Below are 23774 nucleotides of genomic sequence, written 5' to 3' on the forward strand. Positions count from 1 at the left end.
AACCAGAAATTCAGTGTTCATCTAACATAGTCATTGGCACCCTCACCAAGGCACTCATCCAATTTAACAAGTACATCTTTTACATCTAATGTTATTAAATTGAAATTACCATTTTATAATATAGAAAATGGTTACTTAGCTGTCACAATTCTTAAAAAGGATTCAGTACTTACTAGGCAGCAAGTTTTATAAATTTTCGGAGAATTTGCACCCTCTTGCCAAGAGACTGGGTGAGACACAGTTCTGTCACAACCCAAAACTGAATTTCGTTGAAACGGCGCAAAAAGACATCTAAATTTGCAGTTATTTGGCCAAAATGATGTCGGCCAAAGGTGTGGTATATCAGTTCATACTATTAACAAAAAAAATTAAAAACAGTACTGTCAGTTATATGTATTAACCATGGGTAATTACGTCATTACAGTAAACAAATCCATACCTCATGGACACACCAAAATAGATCCCAGTCAAAGAGTGTCATATGATAGGCCAGTTCTTTTGTACTGAACAATTCCAAGTCTACATCCATTCCCTCTGTGTGACTTTCCTGTTCTGCTAAGCATGTCTGCAAAAGGTTTATACAAAAAAGTATTACTAATTTTAACTTATTCTATGAATAAGAACCATCTATCCACCAAACAATAACAAATGGAAATACATAGAAAGATGCGTAAGGTCTATTATTCAAATCAAGAGGCTTTTTCTCCTAGAGGAAAGGGTTGGATAGAAACAGACATTATGGCTTTAAGAATACTGATCACCAAAGGATCTTGGACAGAATGAAAGTGAAAAACTGACTGTTAGTACTGTTCTTAAGATTTGAAAATGTGAGATCTCAGAAGTCACAGAAAGGATAATAGGATGTCAGAGTGGAGTTATGATCGTAAATATGGGGAACCTAATTACTGGAAAAATGGTAGAGAGGAAGAAGAAATTAAATGAAAGAATAGTTAATTGAAGAAGGAAGAATAACATCAAATAAGTTATTATAAGTCAAGACTAGGTTTGCAGTGAGAAACAAGCACAATTAGATGTAGAAATACTATTAGTAGCAGTTTCTTCCCAAGGTAGTCTCATACTCCTCATTTACTACTCCTCAGTAACTCACTGTAATTTTTCCTTCCTTGTTTCTTTCTCTTTCATATGTTCACCAAATTCACTCTATATCATCTTCTTAATGTTTCCCCTAACAAACTTCTATCTCTACCCAAAGGTATTGGGTACCTCCCCAGTGGCAATTTCTGGAGTGGCACTATTATTGCTAGCACTATCTGGTCCCCCCCTCCCATCCCCCTACACCTCTTTCATGCTTCCATCACCACCAAGATCAATCCAGTCAGGCTGTAGTGCTGGAAGACAAATCTTACTTAGAATTTTTAATTTTCTACTGTATAACCGTTTATAAAATTCAGTAAATATAAGTATACTTACTGGTTTGTCTTCTAATGTCATGTTCCCAGAACAGTAATGAATAACGATTTCGACAATATCACATAAATTACTTAAAATCTGACAACAGTTTTAAACTTTTTCATGTGCAGTGTACAAATATGAAAATTTATGATTACATTGTACCTTCAAGATTTAATTCTCACCAAAGCATCGATGTGATCCTTAGGCGAAACAAAAATTCTCCCATTAAGGCTTAAGCCTGTTGGTATACTGATGTCATTATCACGAAAAATAACTCTCTCCCCAGATGACTTTACTTCAACAAGAACAAGGTCATCATGCCTGATTTTTAACTTGTCTGCAGCACATAATTTTATGGTTTCAGCTGTAGTACATACAGGAAACCTCAGAGTACAATATGTGTGATCTGCACAGTATACTCTGAAGATAACTGCAAAAGAAAATACCCGTAATTAAATTCTTTTTTAGTCATATTGTAGGGAAGTCAACATATATGTGTGCAGCAGTTAGATTCCCTGGGTGAAGAACTAGTGAGAAGTATAACAAGAAAGATTGTGTTACACAATCCTCATAATCAAAAAACATTCATATTAAGTCCAAAATAAATTATTGTAAGAATATAAATAACACTATATGACGAAAAACACCTGCAAAATCTGTCAGGGAGTAGCACAATTTTGTTATTAAAGAAAATGACTACACAACAGCAAACACAGCAAATTCTAACAACCACATTTAATATCGCAGACGATCTCAGCTCAAAAGATAAAACACTGCAACATTAGCATTAGCAGGTGTACTCAAGTGTACTATCAAGACTTTTTTCATTTTTGTATTTGTTCTGCTACTTAAGGAAAATTAAAATTAATAAGCTTGTGTGAATAGTTTGTACGGCACAATGCTTAACAGTCATTATAAATGAGGACTTTTGAATCAAAACATGGAAAGACTGTTCAATGATACTTATTTCTCAGATGGGGGAAACTGAAATATCTAGTTACAGCACATGATATAGCTCCATGCAGTATATCAAATCAGAATTTCAAAGCAGTGCGTTCGATTAACAATGTAAATATTGCAAACTTTAGGGAAAGCCTACAGCAGCTAGACTGGGATGAAGTGTATAAGGAACCTGATGCAAACTTGAAATATAACTTATTTCACGATACATTTTTAAGGGTATTTGAAAAAATGTTTTCTCAAGAAAATAGTTAAACATAATTCCAAGAAAACATATAAAAAACCTTGGCTAACTAAAGGAATAAAGATGTCTTGCCACCGTAAAAGAGAACTGTATCTAACAGCAAGAGGGAGTACTGACCCTGAAATTGTTCAATATTATAAAAACTATTGTTCGGTACTAAGAAAAGTTATTAAAAAATCCAGAAGCATGTGTATCATGTCTGAGATCAGTAACTCTGATAATAAAATTAAAGCAATTTGGAATATTATTGAAAGGGAAACAGGGCAACCAAGAGCACAGGAAGACTTTAGTGCCATAAAACTGAATGACAATCAGAAATTGAAAATATTTTCAATAATCATTTTTTAAATGTTGTGGAGAAAATAGGATCTAGATCTTCACTAGAAGAGGCAAGGCTACTAATAGAAGAGGCCATACTCGTGCAGTTTGAAACAACTGTATTTCCACCAACCTCTCCCTCTGAAATCAGTAAAATAATAAATTCACTGAAAAGTAAAAGCTCTTACGGAATTGATGGCATTTCCAGCAAGGTACTTAAAGCCTGTTCCCACAGATAAGTAGGATTCTCAGCCACGTATGTAATAGGTCCTTGGAGCAGGGTGTTTTCCCCGATAGACTGAAATATGCCATTGTAAAACCATTGCATAAAAAGGGGGATACGTCGGATGTCAACAACTATCTCCCAATCTCTCTTCTGACAGCTCTATCAAAAATTTTTGAGAAAGTAATGTATTCAAGAGTGGCCTCCCATATATGTAAAAATAAAGTACTAACAAAATGTCAGTTTGGTTTTCAGAAAGGCTTTTCAACAGAAAATGCTATATACGCTTTCACTGGTCAAATATTAAATGCTTCGAATAACCGGACATCACCCATTGGTATTTTTTGTGATCTCTCAAAGGCCTTTGATTGTGTAAATCATGGAATTCTTTTAGATAAGTTAAATCATTATGGTTTGAGGGGGACAGTGCACAAATGGTTTAATTCATACTTAAATGGAAGAATTCAGAAAGTTGAAATAAGTGGTTCATGTAACATTAAAACAACAGCTGATTCCTCAAACTGGGGGGCTATCAAGTACGGGGTCCCACAGGGTTCGGTCTTAGGTCCTTTACTGTTCTTGATATACATTAACGACTTACCATTCCACATTGATGAAGATGCAAAGTTAGTTCTTTTTGCTGATGATACAAGTATAGTAATAACATCCAAAAACCAAGAACTAAGTGATGTAATTGTAAATGATGTTTTTCACAAAATTATTAAGTGGTTCTCAGCAAACGGACTCTCTTTAAATTTAGATAAAAAACAGTATATACAGTTCCGTACAGTAAATGGCACAACTCCAGTAATAAATATAGACTTTGAACAGAAGTCTGTAGCTAAGGTAGAATTTTCAAAATTTTTAGGTGTGTCCATTGATGAGAGGTTAAACTGGAAGCAACACATTGATGGTCTGCTGAAACGTCTGAGTTCAGCTACATATGCTATTAGGGTTATTGCAAATTTTGGTGATAAGAATCTCAGTAAATTAGCTTACTATGCCTACTTTCATTCACTGCTTTCGCATGGCATCATATTCTGGGGTAATTCATCGTTGAGTAGAAAAGTATTCATTGCTCAAAAACGTGTAATCAGAATAATTGCTGGAGCCCACCCACGGTCATCCTGCAGACATCTATTTAATGATCTAGGGATCCTCACAGTAACCTCACAGTATATATATTCACTTATGAAATTTGTTGTTAATAATCCAACCCAGTTCAAAAGTAATAGCAGTGTGCATAGCTATAACACCAGGAGAAAGGATGATCTTCACTATGCAGGGATAAATCTGACTTTGGCACAGAAATGGGTAAATTATGCTGCCACAAAAGTCTTTGGTCACCTACCAAACAACATCAAAAGCCTGACAGAAAGCCAACCAACATTTAAAAATAAATTAAAAGAATTTCTAAATGACAACTCCTCCTACTCATTGGCTGAATTTTTAGATATAAATTAAGGGAGGGAAAAATACCAACTTAAACATTAGTGTCATGCAATATTTTGTGTAATGTAATATCTTGTACAGACATCTTTTATTAACCTGACACGTTCCACATCATTACGAAGTGTCGTTTTCATGATCTATGGAACAAGTATTAATCTAATCTAATCTAAACATATACAGACGTGCTACACGTAGGAGAATATAACTGAGAAGTCGGAGAAATTAAACTGATTCATTTAGGAGGATACAAGATAGTAACGGGTGGTCGTTATTATTGAAAAAAGTTAAATTAGGTTTCAGGCCAAAGACTAAGGAGTACTAAATTCAAAAGCTCTTTCAGTGCTGGACTTTAGTAACAGAAATATGCAAGTCGATAGTTTTAATAAGAAATGTTTTACACTTCATAAAGAATGTAGCAACAGTATAATAAGACTTAGTAGAAATAACTGGAAATTATTGACTGTGGAGATTTTAATATTGATTTCATCTTGGGTAATACTGACAGAGGACACTTCAAGTAACACAATATCAACTTTGGTTTGGGTCAGACAATAATGTTCTCAACAAGAATATGGCATAGTGCAAGGAAAAATTGATAATTTATTTTTAAATCAAATTTTGTTTCATGAAATAGATGTTAGACCCATAATAAATAGTTTGCCAGAAGATGACGGTAAAATGGAACCAATAAAGCATCTCATGGAACCAATAGAGCATCTCCATCAGTCAGTTACACCTGAGAAATAACTAGCCAGTTACAACTGAGAAATGTTACGTACAGTTTCACAGAATCATAAGTGCTGACCACCCACATAATGTGGAGAGAATTTTTTCGATGAACTACGTGAAGAAGTTCAGCAAGGACACACAGTAGAGGGGCTATTTAGTTATTACCTAAAAACATTTATACAGCACTATGAATCCAGTTTTCCTTTACAACAGGGAATGAACAATAATAATCAAAGCTGAGGTAAAGCATAGTTATTGTCTGAGATGAAAGTAACTAAGGCCAGAAAGAGAGAGCTTTATTCAATGTAGAGTACTCTCAACAATATTTAAGCAGTTTGAAGAATGATATGATGTAAAATGAATATAGACGGCAAGGTAAATGCTAATCAGATCTGTAAACCTGTTAACTCCCTCTCAGTTTGGTTTTTGTAAAATATTGTCCACAGAGAAAGCAATACAAAACCACACAAATGAGGGTCTGGAAGTGTTGAACAGAAAACATATCCTGTTGATAGGATTTTTTTTATCTTTCCACACACTTTGGATGGCAAAATTCTCTTCAGCAAATTAAGTGTTATGACATCTTTCTTGCATGGGCATACTCTTACCTTCATAACAGAAATCAGAGGGTCTTGTGGACAGAAAGTGTCGGATTTTTTTAAAAACTATTTTCAGTATGTGAGAACACAACACATGGAATGCCGTAAGGATTCATACTGGGACCATTATGTTCCCACGATAGTCGTAAATCTTATTTCATTGACTTTAAAGAGTGCATTTTTGGTGCAGTTACCTATTATGTAACGTATTAGTACTGGTTTTCCTCATGCAGCAGCTGTGAAATAATTTGTGGCCTTTGAGTCTCCTCCAAATTGGCTCCGTCACACCATACACCAACTTGCAATGGCCACTTGCCTGGGATAAATCACTCATAGTAACTCCTCACTTTACCTATTAACATTTTGACAGCCACAGATTACTTTTTGGTCAGTGTACCCCACAAATTCCAGAGACTCGGGTATTGCATGCTGTGATGTCATGGCTCCAACACACTACCTTCTTGTGACTATACCCTTTTTGTCCAGATTCGTACTGCACCATTCAGTAAACCTACAAGCATCAGGTGAACCTGCCTGTCACCTCACAAGGCATTTGCTTATTTTGGATACTTTCACTTCCTGTTTCCTTATGGAATTATCTACTTTTCCTTCCAGAGTAACAGCTTTCTTTTTAACTTAATTAATCACATTTAGTTCAAGTAAGTATAAATACCATTTTGCTGTATACTGAAGTTTATTGTTAATACAGTACACAGATTAGGTTTCTACAGTTTTATTGTCTTTTGGTAATAAACATCTCGACTGGTTTCACATCCCTAAAGATTCTCCTTCTTGATGGGTGCTCAGAGCACAATGGCTGAATGGATGAATGAATGAATTAATTATGGTAGCAATAGGACAGATGATGTTTTATTCAAATTACTGGTAATGAACAATGAATTGTTCCTAACAGTTGCTCAAAATAAACAGAGAAAAAATTGCCTATCAAAAGCGCTTGAGTCTTTTTTCTTGCATGGATCATAAACTTTTTCTTACCTCGTTTGTTGTTTATTTTATATTACTGCTGCTCACTTGGATGCATGACAAAACCATTTATTATTGTTTTAGATGAAGCAATAACAAAGGAATAGGTATGGGCCTGCCATCTTGAAACAACAATGTAACAGTGCAAAATAATTTTATTTTGTTTGGTGCACTGTGGACATAGGCATACCTGTGCAGGGGCTCATTATAATCATGAGGTCATTGAAAAAACATGTCTTCTGATTATTATGGTACCTGACACTCTCAAACTCCACACTGCCTTCAACAGCAGCCTCTTGCGACTGGTGCGACCCCTCCCCCCATCCACCCCCTCCCATACTCACCTCCCTTTGCCCTTTTCCCTTGTAGTTAGTTGATGAATGAAGCTTTATTTTCTGAAATACTGAAACATGCAATAGCACTACCTATTTACAAATGTGGAAATAAGCAAGTAACATCTGATTGTAGATCTTTCCCTCCTCTCCCATGTTCTCAAAATTTTTGGAAAGGTAGCTAATTATAGGATATTAAACCAGTTTCCTGAGAATCATCTTGCAACATCAGCTTAGTGAAGTCTTCTCTACAAAGGAAATAACATATAATCTCACTACCTCAGTTCTTGTCAATGTAAACAAGTCAATTAACTCTGTTGGCATTCACTACGATTTTTGACCTTCCACTGAGTAGATCATAAAATTCTACAGAGAAATTAAATTGGAATGGAACTGAAGTATTCCTCTTTAACGGTTGGATCTTTAGGATCCCACTGGATGTGCAAATGGAAGAAATGGGCATATCAATACGCATAACATCAGCCACGTTCTATGAGGGCAGCTGCAGTTGGATGGCCACTGATATCACAGGATGGTCACAGGTACTTCTGTACATCCTACATCCTGCACCAAACATGCTATCAGTTGCTGTTATCCAACTTCTGCTGTTCAAGTGAACTATGACTGTTGCTGCTGTGTACCTGGACAAACTTAGTCTCATGTTGGAGAGTGTAATTTGATAAGGATTTATTAGTGGCCTATTCCTTCTAATCCATTACTGAATATCTTACTAGAACCAACTGCTGTATATTTTATTAACAATATCAAATAACACAAGTGTTATGTAAAATAAGACTTCTACATATTTTTGGTGCAGTAAAGTATACATGTAAATAAATATTATAAACTGCTTTCTGTTTTATGACATGCAGCTGCAACAGCCTGTGAATTTTATGCATTTCAGTGTATATACAGTTGCACATTTTTGACATGTCTAGTAGTAATTCTTATATCAGAATATGTTCCAGATTTTTTTGCTTTATTCAACATCCATGAGCATCACTGACCTGTGGAAGGAACATTATGATATCTTTTCTCTGTACATACATATTATGTACATTTGTTTTTTGACAAGCAAGCTTTACATCCTTAATAATCTCCTCATTTTGGATCTGATGTATCTCTTCTAAGGTACAAAAGGTATTTAAAACTGCTGGCCTTTAGAACTGCAGTATTATATAAATTGCAGGGGGAGGGGGAGGGGGTGGGGGAAGGGGGAAGGTGGGAATGAGGGGAAGGTGGGAATGAGGGGAAGGTGGGAATGAGGGGAAGGTGGGAATGAGGGGAAGGTGGGAATGAGGGGAAGGGGGGAATGAGGGGAAGGGGGGGAATGAGGGGGAGGGGGGGAATGAGGGGGAGGGGGAATGAGGGGGAGGGGGAATGAGGGGGAGGGGGGGAATGAGGGGGAGGGGGGGAATGAGGGGAAGGGGGGGAATGAGGGGAAGGGGGGATGAGGGGAAGGGGGAATGAGGGGAAGGGGGGAAGGGAACTGAAGGCATTGTGGGTGCAGCTGAAGCACGTGTATGTGGTGGTGTTGGAGGGGTGTTAAAGGTGTAACCAGGGCCACATGGTGCTGGTGAGAATGTGTGATACAAAGAGAAACATTGGGGAGCTGTGATGGTGAGAAGATCATCAGCAGAGAAGCGAGAGATGAGAGTGGCAGTACTGCCTTTGTGCGCTACATTAAAGGTTCTCTTGAAGTGACAGGTGACAGAGCTGTCTGTGTCTGGTTGTTTGAATGCAGCCCCTCACTGAGATCATTTCTGAACAACTTGATTTTAAGATCTTCAGGGAGAAATCTGTGAACATTGAGGTGCATTTCGAAAACCAAAGAATAGTGAAGGTTGGTTGGAAGGGTTCATTGATGGGTAGAGCTTGCAGAATCCATGCCAGGTTAAAGTGATTGATAAACACCATAGTAGGTTTCCCATGTAACAGTATGTCAAAGGTATGGTTGTCCTGTGAAAGTACCATGTGGAGGCATGAGTAGAGGGGGGTTGTAATGCTGGTCAGATTGTGTCATCACATAATGCCATAAACTCAGTCTTGTAGAGTGTTGTGGAGAAATGCCTCAGGCACAGATTGAACAAGAGTGGGAGGGATGAAGAGATGAGTAATGTGATGTTTTACATGTGAAATCAGGTCAGCAGGTAATGAGAGCATTTTGCCATACGGAATTTCAGCAAGTGAAGCTCCAAAGACATGTTTCTGGACTGTACACACTCCCAAGATTATGTAGTTTCTTTGTCCCATGTCTGCTGTGGCGCACGAGACCTGCCCATAAGGTTCGATGCCACCACTCAATGAGTCTATTGCTCTATGGATGGTACACTGTTGTTCTACATCAATGGGTGCTGCCCATTTTTCACACTCAAGAAAAAGTGCCAACTCAATCTGCCAATATTGGTTGGTCATTATGGATGTTGGACAATTAAACTGCAAAATTCACTTGTTGATAAAGGCTTTGGTGGTGGGCTTGGCCATAATGTCATAACCAGAACTTCTACCAATCAAGTGATGTGACTGATAACCAACAAGATGTACCGATGACTATGAGAGAATCAGAGATAGGTAGTGAGCCCAAAAGATTGACATAAAAATGCTGAAAATCTCGTTTTGGGAGTTCAAAGTGACCTAGGGGTAGTTGAGCATGGTGTGATACCTTGCTTGTTTGGTGTGGAATGCATGAATGAATTAAAGAGCTTACAATCCTCTTCCACATTTGGCCATATGAAACTGTCTGTCACCAGGCATGTAGTCTGATGTACACTGGGTGTGCCAAGCTATGCAACTGGTTGAAGGTAACATGGGGAAACTATTGAGGAACAAGGGGGTGTGTTGATTTTTGTAAAATGGAACAGAGGATCAAAGGGTTGTGCCCTGAATAGGCCAAAGTTTGATTCAGAAATTCATGTAAAAGTCACAAAGAACTGCCTGTAACTGTTGGTATTACTATTGCACTTCCAGGAACTGGTCATAGTTGAAGTGGGATGACATAGCACTGATGCGTGAGGGTTAATCTGAGATGACTTTTTCCATGCTTTTTATATAATGGACAGTGATAGTGAACTGAGTGACTTATTCTAAATGCTGAAGTTGTCAGGGGCAGGTGTCCTTGGACAGGTTTGGACTGCATGCGGTCAGTGATGCATCAGAGCGCACCTTACAATGTCTTGCCAAAATTAACACACTGCTTCATAAACTTCTAGTAGTTCTCGGTCATACACTGACCACATGCATTGCAAAGGCAAGAGCTTGCTTGAGAAAAACTGAGTTGCAGGCAGGCAGGAGGTTGGTTGTGCTCCTGACATAGATGAAGTCACATCTGATGCCATTTTTGTCTCCATTATTAACACATTGCTGGTATTTCTACATCTACATGGATACTCTGCAAATCACATTTAAGTGCCTGGCAGAGGGTTCATCAAACCACCTTCACAATTCTCTTTTAATCCAATCTTGTACAGAGTGCGGAAAGAATGAACACCTATATCTTTCCGTACGAGCTCTGATTCCCCATATTTTATCATGGTGATTGTTTCTCCCTATGTAGGTCTGAGTCAACAAAATATTTTTGCATTTGGAGGAGAAAGTTGGTGGTTGGAATTTCGTGAGAAGATTTTGTCACAACGGAAAACGCCTTTCTTTTAACAATATCCAGACCAAATTCTGTATCATTTCAGCAACACTCTCTCCCATATTTTGCAATAATACAAAATGTGCTGCCCTTCTTTGAACTTTTTTGATGTACTCAGTCAGTCCTATCTGGTAAGGATCCCACACTGTGCAGCAGTATTCTAAACAAGGATGGATAAGCGTAGGGTAGGCAGTCTCCTTAGCAGATATGTTACATTTTCTAAGTGATGATGATGAAGTCCCATACTCCTTGACAGAGCATTGGGGATGATGCAGGAGACCTGCACTGCCATACTAGGCAAGGTCCTAGTGGAGGTGGTTTGACAAGTGCCCTGCCAATAAAACACAGTCTTTGGTTAGCCTTCCCCACAACACTTTCTGCGTGTTCCTTCCAGTTTAAGTTGTTAGTAATTGTAATTCCTTGGTATTTAGTTGAATTTATGGCCTTTATATTTGAAACTTCCTGACAGATTAAAACTGTGTGCCAGACTGAGAGCCAAACTTGGGACCTCTGCCTTTCACGGGCAAGTGCTGTACCATCTGAGCTACTCAAGCACGACTCACACCCCGCCCTCACAGCTTTACTTCTGCCCGAGTTCGGGTCTCGGTCTGGCACACAGTTTTGATCTGGCAGGAATTTTCATATCAGCACACACACTGTTGCAGAGTCAAAATCTCATTCTGGCCTTTATATTTAACTATTTTATCGTGTAACTGAAGTTTAACAGATTTCTTTTAGAACTCATATGGATGGCCTCACACTATTTGTTATTTAGGGTCAACTGCCAATTTTTGCACCATTCAGATATCTTTTCTAAATTGTTTTGCAGCTTGTTTTGATCGTCTGATGACTTTATTAGTTGATAAATGACAGCATCATCTGCTAACAACCTAAGAAGGCTGCTCAGATTGTCTCCCAAATCATTTATATATACAAGGAACAGCAGAGGGGCCCATAACACTACCTTGGGGAACGCCAGAAATCACTTCTGTTTTATTCCATGACTTCCCATCAGTTACTATGAACTGTACCTCTCTGACAGGAAGTCACTAATCAAGTCACATAACTGAGATGATATTCCATAAGCACACAGTTTCACTATAAGACACTTGTGTGGTGCAGTGTCAAAAGCCTTCTAGAAATCCAGAAGGCTTTTGAGTTACAGAAAATATGCTACACGCAAAATTGAGGCATGCATTTAGTGGCTCTTACTTGTGGGCAACTGTGTCCAGTTGAACTTGTGGGGGAAGTGCAATGACCAAAAATGTCCATAGTGTGTGGTTGAGCACGAGTGCAAATCTATTTGAGTTCATAACTGATGCCGTAGTTGTGACAGAGTGCTGTCCTTTAAATCTTAATTGTAGGTGTTGTGGTGTAACTGTTGTTCTGGGTAGTGGGAGAGGTGGCAGAGGAGCATTGTTTTAGCAGCCTCATAGTGATTGTCTGAAGGTGGGCTGAGGATAGTATCACTGGCTGTATCAATGTGTTCACCCAACTGATTAAGCAGTGAGACATGTTTTGCACTGTCTCTGATGATGTCACTTGAAGCAAAAACACTTTCACTTGAAGCAAAAATGCTTAAGGTGAACCACAAGTTTGGTTGATCCAGCCAAAAAGTTGACAGTTTAGATAGAGCCCCCAGTCCAGTAGGTTATCATGATGACATCTGCAGAGGAACAACAGCTGTATAGTTTAATTCTACGTGTTGTGTGACTTGATGTGCTGAAGGGAGCTGGCTGGATGAGTCCTGGAGCAAATGAATTCACATGAGACATGGATGACACCTTGACCAAAGTGAGTAAATGTGAACCGAATCAGTCAGATTGGTGTGGCTCAAAAGTAGCCCAGTTTGTAAGACTGTAAAATCACATGAGACATGGATGACACCTTGACCAAAGTGAGTAAATGTGAACCGAATCAGTCAGATTGGTGTGGCTCAAAAGTAGCCCAGTTTGTAAGACTGTAAAATCACAAAGTAAGTTGTCATATGCTCTCCCCCGTTAGCATCATTTTTCACCATCAGAACACTGTCAAGAACAGTGTTACATCACTTTTGATAACTCGAGGTGCCTGGAGGATGTTATCCGTAACACCAGGTATTATAGCACAAGAAATGCTGTCAAGATGCATGAAATGCGCAGCATAATGGGGACATGAGAGCAGCATTGTAGCTGTGCAATAACCGTAGTTGTCCCAAAAGGAACATGAACAGAGTCATCGTAAGTCACCAATGTAGTATTATTCTATAGATGGGATGTGGAAAGTACAACAACACAACCTGTCTTTGAATAAGCACACACTTTATTATCACAAATTCAGTACAACAGAGCTATGTGTGCACCAGTAGAAGCCGTTAGCCACACTGTCTGTCAGATATCACTAGCCTCTGTTCTCAGTTGGCCACCAGTGACATTGTGGGAACTCCATGACAGAAAACAGAGTTATACAGTACACAGTGCTGCCACCCATGGCAGTGACAATGGCTGAGAACTAAGCTAAGATGACAGATACAGGTACATCTTTGGATGTTGCTTGAGCTGTATCCTGGAGTCATCTATCATAGTGACTGGAGGATGGTAGCAAGGCAGTCTCTCTAAAACCATGACAGAATGATTTCAGTGAGTATGGGAGCTGGAGAATGTGCTGGCCAGGGCAACAGTCGAACACCTTCATATTTAGGCCGTTCAGGACAGCACTGGCAACATAGTCTTGTGTTATCTTTTTGTAAGATAACACCATTGACACCTAAAAAATAAGACACAGACACCAGTTTTAACACCTCAGAAAAGTAATGGCTGCTGTCCAAATTATCAGCTGTGTGAACCAGAGGTGATCATGGCAACCCATTCAATTACACCAGGTGCTGAGAACATGTGACAATGATAAATGAAATCTGGCAATGCTTGTTCTCCTTGGAACTTCCATAGATGAATACATTCATTTTGCTGGTGTATGCATGGAACTGGCACTCATCTGAAAAGATGACACGATGGCACTCCTGTGTTTAGAACTCTCATTAGGAGCACATCTGTCAGCATGCTTATCTTTGTGGTTGACATCAAGGTAAGTAGGTTAGTGAAACTGCAGACTTTATCATACTGTTTGTGTGGATAATTCTCTTGCTGAAAACAAGCCCATTTCTTGGATCATGATGCGTGATGTGGCTGTACAATCCTGCACAGCAGAACAAACAATATGTTTTTCTTTTCAGGCTGTAATGATTCTCTCATAGTAAACTGAGTAGAAAATGAAAGAAATTTTCACTCTGCAGCAGAGTGTGTGGTGTTATGAAACTTGCTGGCAGATTAAAACTGTGTGCCAGACTGAAACTTGAACTCTGTACCTTTGCCTTTCACAGGCAAGTGCTCTACCATCTGAGCTATCCAAGCATGTCTCACGACCCATCCTCACTGCTTTAATTCCAACAGGACCTCATCTTCTACCTTAAAAACTTCACAGAAGCTCTCTTGCGAACTTTGCAGAACTAGCACTCCTGGAAACATCCCCCATGCTATGGCTAAGCCATGTCTCCACAGTATCCTTCCCTCCAGGAATTACAGTTCTGCAATGTTTACAGGAGAGCTTCTGTGAAGTTTGGAAAGTAGGAGACAAGGTACTAGCGGAATTAAAGCTGTGAGGGCAGGTCATGAGTCATGCCTGGGTAGCTCAGATGGTAGAGCCACTTGCCCACAATAGGCAAAGGTCCCAAGTTCAAGTTTTGGTCTGGCACACGGTTTTAATCTGCCAGGAAGTTTCCTGTGTAGAAAATGTTTACTTTCGTTGACATTGCACGTAAGTGAGCATCACTGTAATGAAAATGTGTTTGCATTGTAAAAGACAAATCATCACATTTTATAAAAATAGTTTATTTAATTTGCAAATGGCATCAGTGTCTGGAGTTCTGCACCTTTTTAATTCCAGCGATCAGGTCATGGATTATTTGTTAAGACAAGCTTGAAGAACTAGTTCTTGCTTTCAAAACATGCGACTTTATTCTCACTTAACGTAAAACTAGTAATAATTTGTTAACATCAAGTATAGATTTAAGTGTCAGGAAGTCATTTCTTAAAGTATTTGTATGGAGTGTAGCCATGTATGGAAGCGAAACATGGACGGTAAATAGTTTGGACAAGAAGAGAATAGAAGCTTTCGAAATGTGGTGCTACAGAAGAATGCTGAAGATTAGATGGGTAGATCACATAACTAATGAGGAAGTATTGAATAGGATTGGGGAGAAGAGAAGTTTGTGGCACAACTTGACCAGAAGAAGGGATCGGTTGGTAGGACATGTTCTGAGGCATCAAGGGATCACCAATTTAGTATTGGAGGGCAGCGTGGAGGGTAAAAATTGTAGGGGGAGACCAAGAGATGAATACACTAAGCAGATTCAGAAAGATGTAGGTTGCAGTAGGTACTGGGAGATGAAGAAGCTTGCACAGGATAGAGTAGCATGGAGAGCTGCATCAAACCAGTCTCAGGACTGAAGACCACAACAACAACAACAACAACAACAACAATCACAGATACAGCTCGGTATCACCAGAAGGAACATAAATCCAAATGAACATAGATACTGGAGAACAGTTCCATTGTCTTGCTAAAACCGACGCCTACAAAGAGATTCACATGATGTTAACCCTTTCAACAGCAAAGTAAGTGTGACGCAGTTGGGACCAATCAAACATAATATAAGGCATGTTATTTATTCTCAAAGCTTCCAGTATGCTTTACAAGACAAAACATTGTTTATGAACTTCTGTATTTAGATCTTAATGCAATTTTAATATGTTAAGTATTTTTCATAAGTATTAACTCCTTTTAGGATTACTGAAAATAATAGTTAATGACAGTGTTTTCAAGTTATTCAAAATATTCTTAAAGCTGTTAACTTCAAATAACAATAAAACATTTTTTTAATGTTAACAGTATCAGAAAAAAATAGTAACAATGTTTTGTCTAATACCATAATTAAACTGTAAAATAATGATAAATGATATAGTTCTTACTAGCATTTGCAGTTATTTGTTTGCAAACTTATCTTCACACTGAAGCATTGCAAAATATTAAAATATCAATATACAAATGAAAAATTATATTTGTGGCAAATTTGCTCCCAAGGGCTTGAAAACCTTGTGAACATCCACAGTCATGAATGGCATAGTCCATAAATAAAAATGAGTTCAAATCTGGCTGAAAGTTAGGTGGTATCACAGATTTATGTAACAGAGAAAAATTCTGTCAGATATTGATTTTTTTTCAAAGGGCTAGTCAAGTGGAGCCAAAGAGATCCTGCTCAGCATTGTGTATGACCCTTATGAACCCACTTATTCCATATTTGTATGGAACTAAGGCAGTCCCAGCCAATAAAACAGCTACTTAACTGAAGAATGAACTGGTCTTGATAGACCACAATCATGCTGGTGTTGAATTCTGACACATGCAGGTAAACAATTCTCCTTCTTATGCAAGGCATAATAGAATCTTCTCATGAACAACTAATACTCAAATGTACTTTCTGAATGAGAAACATACTACATATTTTTTTCCTTATATACATCTGTAGATGGTGTGAACTCTATCTAATATGTGATGAAATGTTAATCACTTGCAAATCCAAACATGTAGGAAGTTCATGCCAATTTGACATGTGTTGCATGCTGCCCTCATGGTCTATCTATCTCGATGGCCAGGAATGTTTTCTATTGAACTATGTAATAAAAATAAAATTTAAAATTGACAACCAAACATCTTGCAGAAGGCTCTTACAGAATCTTGGGATCCTCATACTTACAAGCCAATACGTTTTCTCCATAGCGGTTTTCATTTTAATTTCACAGAGACTCATGATATGCAATTTAACATTCCTGATGCAAAATATCTGATTAGCTAGATTTAAAAAGTGAAGGTTCCTATTACATTCAAGACAAGTAGTGATGATCATTGTTCACATCTCTATTCTTAAAGTATGTATACAACATATTACTTGGTAAATAGCAGTTTAGTTATGTAAAGCTTAAGTTAGCAATAGGAGATAAACAGCAATCACTTAATATAACCAAGATAGCACCACATTTCTGTGAAATTAGTGAATAGGATCCCTAGCGAAGTGAGTGTGACTGTAGACTGGAAACACAGGTTTAGACACAAGCTGAAATCATTACTAACTGAGCAGCCCATTGGCAAAACCTGCTATATGACAGCAAATTCATTTTCAGGGTTTTCATCCACACCAACCTCCTTTACTTCATGGTTAATAGGTTTGGCTATAGTCTGTGTTTCAAAATACAATTAAAGTGTGTGTCTTGTACTGATATTTGATGGAAATTTTTTATTAAGAGCTTAACCTGGTAGTTTTGATGAACAGTGCAATACTTTTAACTACTGCTGCACCAGTGTACCAACTTGAAAATTTACACCTTTTTATGTCCCAATGTTCAGGTCTTTGTCCCACTGAATTTTTTGACTGCCCGTCCCCATGTTCTACTTCTCTGCAAATTGGATATGGCAACACTAGATCTACTCATCCTTTCTAACCTTCCACAATCAATCCCTCTTTCCTGCCCAACGAAGGAAGGAACAGTTTCTAAAGCAAGATAATAGTTTTTGTACTTTTACATTCATCTATTTGTGGATTCTGGAATTTTGCCTACTGGAGGAAAGTAATGGCTAGCAATTCTATTTTATTTCTGCTGATGGCATATTTTTTGGTACAAAATCACGTTTACAACAAAAGCGCTGGGGAGTCATGAAAATGCAGCCACCTTCATGAACTGCTAGAAAGTACACAGAACTGCTGACAGTAAGTTTTTACATACTGTTACAGAAGAACTGAGATGAGCAGGAAACATGACAATGACGAAAATATGTAATTGTCTTATCCCTTGATTATTTTTATGAACTTAAGACAATAAACAAGCAGTGGGATGTGTTACTGATGGTCTTCACAATAAAAATGGAACCAAATAATTAAAATTACGGTTATTACCTAAGAGTGGAAAGAATAAGGTGTACATATGAGGATGTAAGGGTATATTCAAGATGAAATGGTTGGACACAGTGTATTATTAAGAAATTATAGGTGTGAGAGTTGCTGGTGATTTTTCCCTGTTACCATTAAAAAACAGGATGCCCAAAGGTGCCATTTCAACTATATGTGTAAAATTATTAAATAAAAAAAATTCGCAACATATCTCTGTAACAGTTAAGTATACAATTAAATGTGTCATAGAAGGAGTTACAAAGAGACAAAACTAAATTACAAGGTATGTTTAGATTCCTGGAAAATTAGTTACGGTAAGCACAAAAGTACAGCGAATTACAATGCAAAGACCACAAAACTGCAATGGTCCTCTTTCTTGCTGTGGAGTCTACAAGAAACTGTCAAAATTTGATTAGGTTCAAATAAGCTATTATACCAGACTAATAAAACTAGAGGGACTGTGTAGTTTGAAAGGCCTTAGACAATAAGAATGAAAGTTGACAAAAATATAAGCAACATTGTTGTTCTCTTTAAACATGAATTAAATCTTGATCTTTATCTTTGTTCAAGAAATAGAAAATCCAGGCTGGAAAGTAACAATATAATGAAAAGGATTGTTGCTGCTCATCATAAAGCAGCGACTCTGAGTCACAGAAAGGCACAACAAGAACACTGTCGGAAAGTTAGCTTTCGGCGAACAAGGCCTTTGTCGAAAATAGACAACATACACACAGGCACACAGCCATGCAAATGCAACTCACACACTACATGACCACAGTTTCTGGCAACTGGAGCCAGACTGCAAGCAGCAGGGCATTATGGGAGAGGCAACTGGGTGGGGGTTAGAAGGAGGCTGGAATGGGGAGGGGGAGGGATAGCAAGACAGCAGCGTGGGGCAGAAAAGTGCTGTCGGGAGCATGCATCGATGAGCTGCTCCACTCTGCACCTCATCCCTGCACACTCCCAGCAGCAGCTTACCACCCCCTCCCCCCCCCCCCCCCCCCACCCTGCTGTCCCTCCTCCTATCTGCCCCATCCTCCTCCTTACCCCCACCCAGTTGCCTCTGCCAGAATGCCCTGTTGCTCGCAGTCTGGCTCCAGCTGTCAGAGACTGTAATCATGCATGTGTGAGTTGCCTTTGCCTCAATGCGTGTATGTGCATATGTTGTCTATTTTCGACAATGGCCTTGTTGGTCAAAAGCTAACTTTCCAACAGTCTTCTTGCTGTGCCTTTCTGCAGATCAGAATGTCCACTACACGGTGAGTAGCAACTATCCTTTATCTTTTATCAATGTTCAAAATATTTGTTTGTCCTCTTCCCCTTCATCAGTAACCTCTTATTAACATCATACAATTAAGATGCTGAGTTGTACAAAGGAGTAGGTCTGCACAGCATGTTAATTATTGTTTTAGGTATTCTTTTAGGAATTCTACTCAAAATGTAGCAATATAAACAGTGTCTCCATGTTATTCATATAAGAATCTTATTACAATTAACATAAGGATACAAAAGAAACACCTATGTTATGTACCAACTCTCACAAATTTGTTGGAGGAAAGAGTAATGTGGTGAAACTTTTTATGTTACTTTGTTTCCCCTTACATGTAATTTCTATAGCATGACACGCTATAATGTAACAATATGTAATCTTATGAATATTGTTCAAGTAATCATGTGTGTATTAATCGTGCTAGACTATAAAATAAATTCAGAATATTTGTATCAGGATATGTTCAGCACACTTCACTGTAATTACTAATTGCTTATATGAAAACATACTATCATCATCAGGTCTGATAACAGTTCTTCCTTCACTGGTTCCGGTGAACAGGCTGATTGGTTGACCACATGGTGGCAGTTTCCATTTCTGTCCTGCATTGAGAGAACGTTCATCTTGGTAACGTCTCAACTGAGACATAACATGGTGCATGAGACTGGCCTCTTCCTGTAAGGAATTCCATTGCATGCAGTCTACTTCCAATTCACTTGCCATTTCCTGAAAGTGAACCAAAAATATACAGTATGTGCACAAAGTGCCTATTTCTCAGTACTGTGATTAAACACACAACAGGTTGGTCAACCTCTTACCTCAAGAAACTCAAGAGAGCTTGGATCATCAAAAACTGGGTGTCTGATTGTAAGCACCCACCTATGTACAAATTGCACAACTCTTCTCTTACATGCCAATAAGAAATCACGATCTTGGCTTGGAGAATCTATACGATAAGTGCATAAAGTTATGGATCATATGATTTTGAGCTGATAGAGAATTATTTTATTAAAAATCTCTCACTGCTGTATGAAAATGTCATCATATAGAAGTAACACAACCACACTGAAACACAGACCTTTTTTATTTATGCTAGACAGACTGATGAAGATCAAATGTGTTTGACCATATTTAATCCTGTATTCAATTATTACAAAAATCTGTTGAACACTTAAATGCAACAGTTCTTCTGATAATGAAGGGGGCTGTAGCAGAATATTTGTCTCCAAATTGTAACTCAATAATTCCAAGTATATTTGATGAAATACTGAAAAGAACAAAAGTAACACACATCTTTTAAACACTGAGGTAATTAAAACACACACACACACACACACACACACACACACACACACACACACACACACAGAGAGAGAGAGAGAGAGAGAGAGAGAGAGAGAGAGAGAGAGAGAGAGAGAGAGAGAGAAGAGCAACACTTTGAATACTATACGGTAACAATTGCCATTCCTCACTCACTTGTTTCCGTGCAGTACTTTCCATTATTTCTGTTGTGTACACAGTTAACCCTAGCTGCTATTTATGTGTTGCTGCAATGTGATATGGTTCAAGCCTTCTGTATGTAGTTATTTCAAGAAAGATTTATAGAAACGTGCAGAACCAAAGCTAGTCAGCCAATACCAAGGACTCTTCAAGATCCAGTACATTTCAGATACATATTCTCTACAGGCCCCAGACCCCAAAGGCTAATAGTCTGCCCTGTGGAAATCTTCATTTCTGAGTAATTAATCTACAAAAGCAACTCAATGTGGATAGAAGTAGCGAAAACCAATGCTACTCCTAAAAGGTAAGACATATCCTTGCAGTAGTTTATTTCTTTATATGTGACAGTTATAGGTATCCCTCTGGTCACTACTGAAGATGTGTGTCTCACAAGGAACCCCTTGAATGCAAGGTTGCAAGTTCAATCTTTAACAAGGCCCATTTAATATGGCTCATTATACACATCAAGAGGGTGATGGAAAATGAGTGTCCAGGTCGTGCAGAGATCAACCTTCTATGGGATGTATGTATTACAGTTCACAAAATGGACATCATTGACATCCGATAAATGTTCAAAACAAACCATTAGCTTGCACCATGAACACCAAATGAAAAATGGTGTGCCACAGTGATTACAAAGGTTTGCACCATCAAGATTAAAGGCAAACTCGTTGGGAGATAAAAATCGTGTAGGACATTCATCCAGGTATCCACTCCTGAAGAATGCATATAGAATCATATGAGGTGATGAGAACTGATGGACTGTAGCAATATGCAACTGAATGCAAAACAGTCTGTCATGGAGCTTATCATGAAACTTGTTATCCTTTAACACATAGCTGCAGATAGTGAGGCTGAATTTGTCCAGTGGTTCCAGGTGGTATGAGCTGCAATGTCACAAATCTTCCAGCATGGATAGTTTGCTCTGAAGAAGTATGATTTTTATATGCAGACCACGAATCAAGCAAAAGCAATTTATTTTGATCAGCTGCCCTTGCAAAATCATACACACAAGAAAGAGTCATAGGAGACAGACCACCTCCAACTTCTCGCATCACAATAAATAACTTTCCAACCAATGTATCATCCAAATTAACAGTCTGCATAGTTTTATATAAATGTGTTAAGGCAATGATGTTAGTTTATCTTGATAATTTCCAGGGTTCCTTTCATATGCACTTCCTCTTCAAATCCTGATTGGCTGGAGCTGAAAACAAATTCCTTACTGAACAATGGGAGAAGTTTGCTTTTCTCATCTTCAAATTTTCTGGTCAATTCTGCAGTTTGCTGTGTACTGTCAAGTTGATGCTTTGTTTGAAATTTTGTTATCGTATGTCTTCCAATTCTGTACCACTTTTTGAAGTTATGCAACCACCCAGTGCTTTCTTTGAAATCATTGTAATTTATGTCACACACAATTCAGTTTGCGCAATGTAGAAGATCACTGTCATGAACATCCTGTAAATTGTACCATGCATCCTTGCAACATGCAAACACCAGTTTTTGTAACAACTGTGCCTTGTCCTCCCTTGAATATCCGTAGTTTTTCTCATACACTACAAGGTTGTATTGCTGTGGACTTACTCAAAATCTCTTCATAATTTTTTTTAACTAAGCTGCAGATTATCTTCCATGTACATAATTATGTTTAGTATCCTGTCCTTGGACAACAATTGTCCTTTACTATGTTTCACTGGAGATGGGATTTGTGGACCCCTGTCTGACAAGGATGATGACAGCTTGACACCCGTTTCAATATCACTTTCACTTGTTAAGTATGTATTGTCATCATTGTATTCCTCATGTACATTGTCTGCACAGTTGAGCATGCATGACACCATGCATTGCACTGATTCACCTTGCAGAAACACTAATATTTCATCTGTTACTCTGCAAAATTCCTTGGTTTCCTTTCTGGTGAAATGTTAACTTTGGCAACCATTGTTTGAAATATTGCAGCGTTTGTTGTTCTGATCATTGCCACTGTTCTGCTTTGTATCAACACCTCTAGCAATGTAGTAATGCTGTGAGTTACTCATCAACTAAGCAGTTCAACTTTACTCTGTAGCCTTATGCTGTGCTGTCCATTGGATACCTCCAGGTCCTGCCCCCTGTGGCCATCAACAGCCAATACTGTGGTTGCATGATAGACAATATGTGGGTGTTGAATGCTTTAAACATCGTTCACCTTTTGCAACCTCGCACTCAAGGTGTTTTTTGTCAGTCACCCATCAAACATGATGGCTAACCCCACTAGGATATGACCACTACCACCACCACCACCACCACCACCACCACCACCACATGTATACTCTGCAAATCATCAAGAGATGCATGTAAAGAGTATTGTGCCCTATTGTACCAATTATTAGGGTTTTTCCTGTTCCATTCACATATGGAGCACAGGAAGAATGAACGATTGAATGCCACTGTGTGTGCAGTAATTATTCTAATCTTATCCTCATGATCTCTGTGAGAGCAAAATGTAGGGGGTTGTAATATATCCCTAGAGTGATCATTTAAAGCCAGTTCTTTAAACTTTGTTAATAGACTTTCTCGGGATGGTTTACATCTTTCTGCCATTTCAGTTCCTTCAGTATCTCTGTGACACTCTTCCCTGGATTAAGGAAACCTGTGAATATTTGTGCTGTCCTCCTCTGTGTATGTTCAATATCTCCAGTTATTCCAATATGGTACAAGTCCCACACACTTGAGCAATAATATTCTGGATGGGTCACATCATTGATCTGTAAGCAATCTCTTTAGCAGACTGATTTCACTTCCACAGTATTCTGCCAATAAAATGAAATCGACCACCTGCTTTGCCCACAACTGAACCTACGTGATCATTCCATTTCATTTCCCTACAAAGTGTTACTCCAGGTATTTATATGAGATGGCCGATTCCAACAGTGACTCAGTGATATTATTGTCGTAGGATACCATGTTTTCTTCATTTTGCCAAGTGCACAGTTTTACATTTCTGAATATTTAGACCAAGTCAGCAATCTCTGCACCATGTTGAAATCCTAACAAGATATGAAGGAATATTTATGCAACTTCTCTCAGATAGTATTTCATTATAGAGAATTGCATCATCTGCAAAAAGCCTGATTTTACTATTAATGTTGTCT

At 38.3% G+C, this 23774-nt stretch overlaps 1 protein-coding gene across 1 annotated transcript in view; it reads right to left on the reverse strand.

Moving 5' to 3' along the window:
- Positions 1-23774, reverse strand: part of LOC126176527 (rap guanine nucleotide exchange factor 4) — a 186330-nt gene that overhangs the window by 93641 nt on the left and 68915 nt on the right. Inside the window, exons 7-11 of the mRNA XM_049923683.1 lie at positions 19959-20097; positions 19650-19866; positions 1596-1843; positions 440-565; positions 174-352 (exon numbers count right to left, since the gene is read on the reverse strand). Coding sequence (XP_049779640.1) covers positions 174-352; positions 440-565; positions 1596-1843; positions 19650-19866; positions 19959-20097 — 909 coding nt within the window. The remainder of the gene's footprint in view (positions 1-173; positions 353-439; positions 566-1595; positions 1844-19649; positions 19867-19958; positions 20098-23774) is intronic.

This window comes from Schistocerca cancellata, chromosome 3 (genome assembly GCF_023864275.1).
Source record: "Schistocerca cancellata isolate TAMUIC-IGC-003103 chromosome 3, iqSchCanc2.1, whole genome shotgun sequence".
Lineage (NCBI taxonomy): Eukaryota > Metazoa > Arthropoda > Insecta > Orthoptera > Acrididae > Schistocerca > Schistocerca cancellata.